At 35.8% G+C, this 11,042-nt stretch overlaps 2 protein-coding genes across 4 annotated transcripts; one reads left to right on the plus strand and one right to left on the minus strand.

Moving 5' to 3' along the window:
• Positions 1-444: 444 nt before the first annotated feature.
• Positions 445-5,553, plus strand: LOC18045201 (agamous-like MADS-box protein AGL30). 3 transcript variants are annotated; one of them, XM_006438651.2, is made up of 12 exons: positions 445-1,042; positions 1,326-1,511; positions 1,849-1,908; positions 2,014-2,032; positions 2,141-2,205; positions 2,323-2,338; positions 2,446-2,507; positions 2,631-2,727; positions 2,955-3,002; positions 3,100-3,227; positions 3,412-3,772; positions 5,101-5,553. In XM_006438651.2, the coding sequence occupies exons 2-12, from the start codon at positions 1,327-1,329 to the stop codon at positions 5,110-5,112; spliced, it is 1,053 nt and encodes a 350-aa protein (XP_006438714.1). In that variant the 5' UTR covers positions 445-1,042; position 1,326; the 3' UTR covers positions 5,113-5,553. The 3 variants fall into 3 exon arrangements, with proteins under 3 accessions (XP_006438714.1, XP_024041454.1, XP_024041455.1); XM_024185686.1 differs by having other exon boundaries at positions 445-921; XM_024185687.1 differs by having other exon boundaries at positions 445-921; positions 1,852-1,908.
• A 2,136-nt stretch (positions 5,554-7,689) lies between these two features.
• Positions 7,690-9,614, minus strand: LOC18045202 (expansin-A1). The gene is made up of 4 exons (XM_006438652.2): positions 9,540-9,614; positions 9,283-9,416; positions 8,881-9,193; positions 7,690-8,559 (listed from the first exon to the last, which is right to left on the minus strand). The coding sequence occupies exons 2-4, from the start codon at positions 9,410-9,412 to the stop codon at positions 8,253-8,255; spliced, it is 750 nt and encodes a 249-aa protein (XP_006438715.1). The 5' UTR covers positions 9,413-9,416; positions 9,540-9,614; the 3' UTR covers positions 7,690-8,252.
• Between the last annotated feature and the right edge of the window lie 1,428 nt (positions 9,615-11,042).

The following is an 11,042-nucleotide window of genomic DNA, read 5'->3' on the forward strand; positions in this document are numbered from 1 at the left end:
TGAAGTAGAAAAGGAATTTTATCAGTACATTGAAGAGTTGTTAAAAGTGCGCTCAAATGCAAACCTAATAATAACGTTACGATTTGAGTAGAGCTATTTTTGAACACCATCTCTTTGTCACTTGCAAGTTTCGTTTTCAGAAAGAATTGATATACTTTTGTCATTATTATTGAGTTGTATTTAGTGGCTTTGGAATAAATATAAATTTTCAGTGAAAATCAAAATACTAGTAATAAGAGTCAACAAAGATTATGATTAAAGAAACAAGCAGCCGCAATGTCTTTTCATTGAAATTGTGTTGTGAATTTGTGATAGTGAAACTGAAATGGAATTAGGAAGGGATTAAAGAGTGAAATGAAGGGGCAAATTGGGAATTAAATGGGGAGAGGAGAAGAAAAGAAAAAAGAAAAAAGACTAACATTATAAGTTTTATTAACGGATGGGGGTTGAATGAACATATCAGCTCCACAACCGCTCTAGGATTTTGTATCGACGCTATGTAGAGAGTGGCATTCATCCGACACAGCTGCCTGCATATGTAATTTTCATTTAGTATTTAACATAAATGGAGCGTATGGTATGACAGAGACAAGAAAAAGTGACCCAAAGCTTTACAAAAACCAAACAGAGAGAGAAAATGTGGGAGTGAGTGATGATGTTACTGGAGGGCTTGAGTAGTTGTAGTTGTCGGTTTATACAACTCATGAAGTTGGTAAGGGTAATGGAAATGGGAAGCAAAAGGCCAAGGGAGTGTGACGGTGGGGGGTTGAGAGTTGAGGTTAAATAATTATAAGAAGGGGTGTAAAATGAATGAGTTGGTTCGGTCGGTTTTGAGGGAAACTTCTGAGCGATCCCTATTCTATAGCTCGTTCCAAATGACCGCTTTTCCCGCTCACCCGGTCGTGTAATACAATCCTATATGTAAGCTCACGCCTCTCTCCCTCCATCTCTGCTTTCTCTTTCTCTCTTTGGCCCCTTCCCCCCAACTTTTAAGCCTTTCCCTTCATCCTCTTTCAACCTGTCGTTTGATTTGCTCATTTGGGTATGTATGCTTTTCCCTTTCTTTCTTTCTGTCTTCCATTTTTTTTTTCTTATTAAAGGTTTATTTTTTCACCCTTTTACCCATATGGGTTTTTGTTTGTTTTTTACGATCTTCAAATCTGCTGAATTTTAAGTTTATGAATCATTGCTTTGATTATGATATTGTGTTACGCTTGGATTGGAAATTTCAATTGATTATTATTATGAGATACATTTTTTTTAAAAAAATTGTTTCGTGATTCTTAAAAGAGGGAATTTCAAGACATTTTGTAAATTATTTGCAGGATGGGAAGGGTTAAGCTGAAAATAAAGAAGTTGGAGAATACAAATGGCCGTCAAGCGACCTATGCCAAAAGGAAACATGGCATCATGAAGAAAGCTAATGAATTATCAATACTTTGTGATATTGACATTATCCTTCTCATGTTCTCACCCACCGGCAAGCCTTCCTTATGTAATGGAAAGCGAAGGTACTTTTTCCTTTGTGCCTAAGTATTGGAGGAAATCATAGTTCTTTGGAAGGTTTATTATTTTTGCGCCTTCAAGTAAAATACTAGTTATAAGTAGTTTCAGCAATTGTAGGCTTATAAAATTTTGTCATGCGATTCTATTTCACCATGACGTTTATGCATGTATGGCAAAGTTATTGGTGAAGTGAGTTGTGTGCATATTATGGATTGTTGGCATCAAAATGGAAATGTTTTTGAGTGTTGGATCTTCATGTGCACACAAACCTTCAAGTTCTCAAGCATTGTAATAGTCACTGTTAAGTTTAATACTTTTTTTTTTCTCCCTCTGCGGATTTAGTAGCATTGAAGAAGTCATTGCGAAGTTTGCTCAACTAACTCCGCAGGAACGGGCAAAAAGGTACTATCAGTTTATCTCCCTTGAATAACCATATGATTTATTTTACATTTCTATGGATATAATGACCGAATTGGAATTAAACTAATTTTCTCTTGATTGCTGCAGGAAGTTGGAAAGTCTTGAAGTAAGTTTCTTCTGCAACCCATTCTCTTTTTTGCTATTGATCTTGGTGTCTGCAATCCCATCACTCAAATTTGCTAGATTATCTTTTGGTTTCTCTTTGAAAGTGTAGGCATTAAAGAAGACATTTAAGAAGTTGGACCATGATGTAAATGTACAAGAATTTTTGGGTACAAGGTATTTGATGATTCAATTTCAGCGGCACAGTTTGTTATATTGGAGCAGAATTTGATTTCATCTTATAATATATGGCTAATGAAACTCCATGTTTTCCTTTTTGACTTTTCATTTCAGTTCTCAAACAATTGAGGTATGTAAATTAGCTCCTTCTATCTTATTAATAATCATTTAAAATTTCTGTTCGAAGAATGTTCATTTGCCGTGACATGCTCCATATTCCTCAAATTGTTTGAGCAGGACCTGACCAACCAAGCAAGGTTACTACAATCTCAACTTTCTGAAATGCACAGGCGTCTGAGGTGAATTATCTGCAAATCTTTTTTTTTTTTTTTTTTGTTTGGATTCTGTTGCATGCCCTTTTACAGAATTCACCCATGGTCAGTCGTCCTCTTGCTAATTGTATATTTCATTGAATTCTGCAGGTATTGGACAAATCCAGATAAGATCAACAGTGTGGAACATTTGGGACAAATGGAAAATTCACTGAGGGATTCTCTTAACCATCTACGAATGCATAAGGTATCTCTATCATTCCTTTGGTTAGGGCCATCTAAAGAAGTCCTTTATCTACCTTTTAGTCTTATGAAGACAATAGGTGATTGAAATTAGATTCAATTAGTTTATGTTCTTGGATGTCTCATTTGTTATTATTTGAAGTAGATGATTAGTTTTTCGATGATATCAATTACACTTGTCAGTGAGACGTCATATTTGTTGCACTAAAACTGTTTGCATTCTTTTGGCAGGAAAATTTAGGAAAGCAGGAGCTTATGTCATTAGAATGCACTACTCAGGTAAAAGAAATGCTTAATTGATCAGGGAATACTTTTCCTGGATCCATTCTTATGCATGTTTAGTGGAATATGTTATCTGACCTTCTATCTCTTGCAGTTCCAAAATGGGATATGCATCCCTTTCAGAATGGGATCCGAGGAACAGCTTCAAACTCTATCTTGGATTCCAAATAACGATAATAGGCATATGGTTTTACCAGAGGATCCAAATTTGCTTTCCCATAGGTAAGTGACTAAGTGGACTTCTTTGTTTAAGCTTCTATTTTGGGACCTTTAAAGTTTGTGTCCTAGAAATCAGAATAACATGTAAGATGAGAAATCCGATTGTTGGATTTAATTCTTGCTCAAGTTGGACTAATGATTCTTTTTTTCCATCTGTTCTCAACCATTGAATTGTTTCTTCCTGTAGGGATGTGGAATGTTCAGGAAGCTCTTCCTTTGGGAGTTATTCTGGATACTTTGGCCCTGGAAAAAGTTCAGAGATTTCAAATTCTGGGCAGGATAGCAGCCTTCTTAGTGAGTTAAGTGGAACTCAATCACTGAGGCTACAACTTGGGGGGCAATGCTCTTACATACCATATAATGTCAGTTTGCTGAACGATAAATTCCAACCAGTTTCGGAGATGAACATACAAGAAAACCCTGTGGATTACCATGTCTCTGGAAGCTTGGAAGTTCCTAGGCCTGGATTTGACACCACCCCTGGGAGTTGGGCCTCCACGTCCGGACCTTGTGAAGTTACCTTGTTTGATGAGCGCTTATATTCCCAGGCAAGTTCTTTAAACTCTGGTGTTTCTTAAGTAAATGTTCTCTTATGTGGATCACTTAAAAATTCATATCCACCTTTAGCTTGATTAACTATTCAACTATTTTTTAAAGAAAAATTAAATGTCCACTTGGATTCTGGTTAGAGAGAGAGAGAGAGAGAATACTTTTGCCAACATATTGCTTTCCCTTTTGCTTGGTAACCTAGTGGCAGAAAATATTTGGATCATTGCTGAATCAGCTGCACAATTAAAAGTTCCCAAGGCTACCAGTTGATAAGCATTTTCTATTAAGTGAATAGTCCATTGTTGCATTGTAATTGAAATAAGAAATTGATCACACTCAATGGAGTTATAAAAGGCAGAAACTATCACTGAATTGATGCTTTAAGATTGATTTTAGGAATTCTGAGTATGCTGCCATTCTAACTTTTACTGTGAAGGCTGTTGTGGACCAATTTTAATGATGAGTATGTGCTCAAATCATCATGTGGCTGTTCAATTTGCTGGAACTTCTAAGCAGGCCCTTCTTTTTCAGTGTTCAAGATGTGGCACATTTTCCCCTTCTCTCCTTGGATTCTAGAAAACTGAATGTTGTCTTGTGTATTATCATTCAGTGTGACAAAAGACCTAGTTAATTCTAATATTCCTGATCTGCCAGAGCTAGGAAATTAGCTGTGAAAATTGGTTTACAATTTCTTAGATTATTAAATTGTGTTTTTTCATTTTAGAAACTAATTTTCTGATTACTGGTCAGGTTGATTTGCAATTTTTTGTCTTAATAAGATATTTTAGCACTCTATATTTCTAAAAGATTATCCTTTCATTTTCTGATGTGAAACTTTTACCTTTTTGCTTTCGTAATCAGATCAGTAAAATGTTTGAAATCTTCAGATTCAAGTTTTTCTTTTCCTGTTCCTTTATTTATTTGTAACAAATGCCTCATTTATTGAATAATCATGAAGTCTAAGTTACAAGATTGACAACTATGATGCCACTTTTCGATGAAATCTGTGGATAATAGGAGCTGGACTGTGATTGTATGCGGCCAGTTGTACATCTCTATTCTAGCTAGCTTGTTTTTCTGTTCATTGCTTGGTGAGATTGGGGAACTACAAGTATGGTAAAAATGAGTGGCACCTCAGTAACATCATGGAGGAAGATGTTAAAATTCCTGCTGTGCGTGGTGATGTGTTTTTATCTCGGCAGAGTTAATTAGCTTTTAAATAGTTTGCTCTGCCACCGTTGCCATAGAATGTTGTGTTAATGTTCCTTGTATTGTTGGTCAATGATATCTTTTGCTTTCTTATGAGATCCTTAATTATTTGTTGCAGCAACTCAATTGAGATACAAAAGAGATTTTACAGTTCAAATGGCTGAACAGGTTGCCGAAGAAGATGGTCATATGTGAAAAATAATCTCAGAACATCATAGTAGAGCCCTGCACCTGCTGATTTTGTAATGGTCTCTTTCGCCATGCCGACACAGAGAATCAGGCAGCGAGATATGTATAGCTAGCATGATTACAAGATACGAAGTTACCTGGACTGTGATCACTTGACAAGATTGAACGGTGCTGACGTCACTGAATGAGGCACCACCATTTGTGATTGTTATATATCATACACATACGACTTAAAAATATTTAATAGTAGGTTTCCTCCAAAGCTTATTTTGGCTTCCTCCGTTTTTGCCGAGGTTACTAATCTGTAAATTAAATGCATATGTAATTGGTTGTAATTCCAAAACAGTATCTACAATATAAAGTTTCTTTGTCAACAGGCCAATTTTGCCCCTGCCCTCTTTACATTTTGTTGACTTTATTGGAGCATTGCTCTTCTATTATTGACAGATCAAAACAACCTGAAGTTGATGGCCGATAGAATTTCGATTGCCCTTTCATGTCTTGACAACAGCATTGATATTAATACATCATCAAGACACCACCAAACCCCCCCCCCCCCCCCCCCCCCCCCCAAAAAAATAAATAAAAAAAAAAAATGTAATGGGTATCATTTATGCTATAGCGTGACACATAAAACAAAAACATTATTCATACCAAAAAGTATCGTTTTTGTCATAGTAACATTATATTGGTGGGTGGTCGAGTATTATTTTTCGTCTTACCAATATGATTTCACATCACTTGTCCTGGGAAACATTATTTTCATTAGCTTCCAAGGCCAACCTGGCTTGCACAAAATCAAATCAATTAAAGAGTCGCAATTTTTTAAGCACAAAAGAAGGAATTTTAGTAAAGTTGGCATGTGAAGAGAGCCCTTTAGTCACAGTCCTTGAAGGTGACATTGGATAACACATAACTGGGCACATCCTCACACACAGCTCAGCTACATTATATTTATAATAAAATATAAATAAAGACGAGCATCCATTGTTTGAGCATTAGTAGTGATTATCCAATATGTCTGAATTAAGGTCGTCCTTCGTGGGATTTACAAGTACTTTAACTCTTTCTCTCTTTAGTAATCTTTACGTGTAGGTTTTTTCAAAATGAGTTCAGTTATCCGAAATGGAACTTTGAGTTTTAGACATTATTGTTATAACCATTATATTTGAGGCTGAAGCTTTTTTTTTTTTTTCTTCAATTTAATGGAGTTTAATAGTTTTTTTTTTAAAAAAAAATTGTAAATCGCCGAAAAAGAAAAACGAAAATAGATAATTAGATTTATTCATATTTTTGCATTAATCTGGTACGTCCATTTTGTAACGGCCAATTAATGGCTGCGTAAACAACGGAATATGCGGCGACTCACATGGGGGCGTTTGTCGTGATGTGTGGCTGCGGGACACGCACGCCGTTGGCGGGGTCGATGGTCAGAAAGATCGTATCGCATCGTGTCGACGATGCTGTCCGATCTTGACACGTAATCATTTTGTCGTGGACTAAGAAAAAGCGTTGATAGGACCGAGGCGTGAGAAGAAATTGAGACTCACGTGGCTCGATGCTATGTCAGATTCTACACCAGGTGAGAGTTGTTGACCCATCAATCTCCTCCAAATTCAAGACCAACCAACAACGAGAATCACATTAATCAAGTATAAACCAGAATTTTTCATTTAATTTAACCTTTTTTTTTGGTTTTTTTAACCCCCAAAATTTTGACCCTTCGGCAAATCCTTATGTTAAACTTAGAGGACCCGTATTAGTGATAGAAATTTATTGAGATGTTTGGTCTAATCCGAAAATGCGCGGAAGAACAAATAACATCAATCTATTCAATAGATGTATCTTTCGGAGCCGAGACCTTTGGTTTTTGAAATTCGGATTATGGCGACGTTTGGTCGTTGGCGGGAGAAATGTTAATAAAAGAGATAATGAATGAATCTTGATGCAATCTACTTTGAAAGAAACAGCACAAGTGCAGGATTTGATATGAAATGCCTTTTCAGTGACTCAGAAGAGGAAACAGCTGCCACACAAAGCTGGCTACAGCGGCAGACTCAGACCGAGATAATTTATTTCTTCCAAGTTCCAACCACAAACTAAGTTTTGTTCACGAATAATTCTATGTTGCCCTTTTGCATGCTTGGCCATTTTTTAATTTTCAGTTATCAAGTTTTCAACCTACCAACTAAACAAGCCTCTGCATGTTTGTCAGTTTTGGTTGCAATTGATGGTGAAAAATAAAAATAAATGCGGCAAGTTCGTGGGTAATTTCTTGGTTGAGAAAGAGAAACTACATTCTTGTCATTTTTTTTTTTTTTCGCTTTTGAAACTTGGTTGGAGAACTGAATTCTTACAGTACCTCAAATGCTTTGTCTCACTCATTAAACCTGCAGAGCATATGACAAATAATTTTATAGTTTGAGGCTACGATAATGTTGCAGCAAATATTTTGAGATCATTAGCTCATCTGATACATAAGGCACGGGATTAAGATCAAAATAAATAACGCAAGATGTTTAATAAAGTAGCAACTTCCGTTGATTAATTAATACAATGAAATGGAAATTTACACCTCCAATCTCGTACAAATTTAGCCATTACATCCAACGACATAATAATACTCAGCCAAATCTGCTGATTACAATTAAACTTGCACGCCAAAAAGTGCTTCTGGGCAAGCAATTCCAAGAAGCATCAAAAAAAGAAGCAGCTATCTCAAGCACAAATGGCGGGTGGAAAAATTTCCACCTCAGCCATCTGTTGCACTTCAACAGAAACCCCCAAAAAGAAAGGTAAAAAAAGGATCCCCAAGATAATAAGAGGATCCCATAATTAGACACCCCACGCAACCATAAAAATCAATTGAAAATGAAAAAAATAAGCCATTTTAAAATAAGCCCTTTTTTTTCATTTTTGACCCTGGAAGCCAAAAACTAGCCACATAGCTACTTCTATATTATATATAATATATATATATACCCTAGTATGCTAAAATTTCATACTAAAATATACTACTTAGTACACGAATATATAGCTAAAAAAGGTGTTAAAACCCAATCTCTAATGGTCTTGGTGGCTCTAGCGGAATTGAGCACCGGAGTAAGTTCGGCCAAAGGACCAGCCAGCAGGGGCAACATTGTAGGAAGTCACAGTACGGCCATCGCTTGTGGTGACCTCAAATGACAGGCTTTGGCCATTGAGATAAGTGTTGCTTTGCCAGTTTTGGCCCCAGTTTCTTGACATTGGCTGCCAGCCAGTTCTAGATCCTTTGATTGAAACAGCATGAACATCACCAGCACCACCAACGTTGGTGATCAACACTAGGTTGAAGTAGGAATGGCCATTGATTGTGAACCTGATGCCTCCCCTTCTTCCGCAGGGTACCCTACAAAAACACCCCCCCAACAAAATAACAATAATTAATAATGTCACTTTCTTGTTACTGTCAAATGGTCCAACAAAGAAAAAAAAAGTTACAGCTAATTCTTTTTCTTTTTCCTTTTTTGTGGGAAAAAAATCACCATGAATAAATTAATGGGAAATAAAGTAAAAATCTTGGGCTAGACCACAAATCACAATCAATAAAAGCATTGGGCCACTAGACTAGAGCAATAGAAAGTGGGCGACAATATTAAGAGTATGGTTTTAATCTCTAGTTAACGAACATTAATTACCACTTGTTGAGCTTAAAACCAAGAGAGCATACCTCCTGTAAGCTACAGGGACAACTCCAGCTCTGTATTGAGCAATGTGTTGGAACACAGGCTGAGAGAGATCAAAATGTTGCTGCGGAGGATTGCACCAACCGCCTGCATTGTTGGGAAGGGCGTTGTTCGGTGGGCAAAAATTGGTAGCTGTGACCATAATGGTGCCGGGCAAGCACCATTTGGGGTCATTAACACACTTAATCTCATAGCAAGACCCACAGCTCAAACCGTTGTTGAACAAAGCCGTGCTCAAGGCTGCAGTGTTCGTTCCATAACCCTGGCTATACAGATTCCCATAGCCACAAGCCCCACCTGCAACATTTAATTAATAAATTTAGTTTATAGCCAAAATCAACAAAATGTACAAGCTTTGAACGAACAACATCAGCATTAACACTCACCCATAGTCCCTGAAGCATCGCCACCACCATAGAAAGTGGCACGAGCATTAATCCACCCACCGCCTCCATTAGCATGAACGGAGGACACCAATGCAAGGAAACCCAACGAGAAAAACCCAGCAAAATACATTTTCCTGAAATAATTTTTTAAAAAGAAAAAGATTAACCCTTAAGCATTTTATGACATTGCAACTTCAAAAGTGTACTTTCATTTAACATAAAAAGAAATGTCACAACAAGGAAAGATGATTAATTACTTGGAGAAATTGGAAGCCCAGAAGCAGAGTAGAGAAAGAGAGAGAGGAAATGCGAGGCAGTTGAGTGAAGAAAATAGGGGGGCGGGGGGGGGGGAATTTATAGAAATTTTTGGGCTCGGGACGGTTAAAAGAGCTCACCGTCACCACTTAACTAACACTTTTTAAGCTTCTGTTTCGAGTTGGGACCATAAATTGAATTATATTATAAAACTGCTTGTGACACAAAGTGTTGTGTAGTTTTTATTTATTCATTTATTATTATTATTATTTTCATTGGTAATAGTGAAAACAGCGCACATGCGGATGTGGGCTTTTTTGTGAAGCAGTTTCTGGCCTGAGAAAGCGTGGTTTCGTAGCTTTCTTGGTGGGAATTTTGCTCTTAAATCCGAATGGAAGTGGGTCACACACTCGCAGCAATTTTCATTTTGCCATTGTGGTTAATAAATATCAAATTGCGTGATTGATCCAAGAGGATTTTAGAAGATTTTGGCAGATTTTAGGTCTTTTGTTATCTTTTATTTTGATTTGAGTTAATTATAGCATGTGTTTAGTCTTTTATTTTTAATATAATTGCAATCAATTTTTCTCTCAAATTAATTTGAGAAGTATGCTTACCCTTTTATAAATAAAGAGATCTTTTTTATAATTCTATTAGAGATTATCTATCAATTTTTTTATTGTAAAGTCGTTTAGATTCGAGCGTCATTTAATCTCACTATATAGCATTATCAAAATCTCATTATAACCTAATCACGTCGATTAAGTCTGGTCCTAAATACTTAATATTTATATATCCTATCAAATTACTTTCGATGTCCTATTTCATCAATTTTCTCCCCCTTTTACACGAAACTCGTCCTCAAGTTTTTCTAAAGGATGAAACTTTAAGCAAAGAAACAATGCATCTTGTAACTCGAACTTATAGTTTTTTTCATCAATCTTTCTTGAAAAAGAATTCTCCATACTTCATCTAATTATTGATCTTACTAGTCATTCTATGAAAAAGTGAAGTCTTGTAAGAACAAACACTTTTAAGTCTGTTGCCAAATCTCACTCAATATTCTCTCCAAATAACCTTATCTTTGTAGCCAAATCTTCTCCAAGAATAACTTTATTATTTTTAATATGGATAAACATAATAATGTCAATTACTATTAGAGTCTCTTCAACTTGATTTTAGTACACGAACTTGATCATATTATTAGATTTAGCTGGCATTTGTTTTTTTATTTGAAATCTGAATAGACCTGAATTAGTCTAAATTTTGAATAGATCTGAATGTTTGAATATGAATAATATGTTTGTTTTTTCGTCTGAATCTCGAAAAATAATTATTAAGTTGTTTGTTTTTTTTCAACTTAAAAAAATGAAAATATGTACTTTTACATTTGTATCCTTATTAAATTTGAATGTCAAATAAATAATATATTAAATACCACAATATTTTAACATTTATAAGTAAAACTATATTCAAGTGAATACATAATGATTTTAGAATTTTAA

The sequence above is a fragment of the Citrus clementina genome, unplaced genomic scaffold (genome assembly GCF_000493195.1).
Source record: "Citrus clementina cultivar Clemenules unplaced genomic scaffold, Citrus_clementina_v1.0 scaffold_4, whole genome shotgun sequence".
In the NCBI taxonomy this organism is placed as follows: Eukaryota; Viridiplantae; Streptophyta; class Magnoliopsida; order Sapindales; family Rutaceae; genus Citrus; species Citrus x clementina.

Coding starts and splice junctions, on each gene's coding strand:
- LOC18045202 (XM_006438652.2), bottom strand. CDS start 9,412: ATGTATTTTGCTGGGTTTTTCTCGTTGGGTTTCCTTGCATTGGTGTCC. Junction 9,194..9,282: donor CGATGCTTCAGGGACTATGG/GTGAGTGTTAAT, acceptor TAAATGTTGCAG/GTGGGGCTTGTGGCTATGGG. Junction 8,560..8,880: donor GTCCCTGTAGCTTACAGGAG/GTATGCTCTCTT, acceptor GTGTTTTTGTAG/GGTACCCTGCGGAAGAAGGG.
- LOC18045201 (XM_024185686.1), top strand. Junction 2,728..2,954: donor ACCATCTACGAATGCATAAG/GTATCTCTATCA, acceptor TTCTTTTGGCAG/GAAAATTTAGGAAAGCAGGA. Junction 3,228..3,411: donor CCAAATTTGCTTTCCCATAG/GTAAGTGACTAA, acceptor TTCTTCCTGTAG/GGATGTGGAATGTTCAGGAA.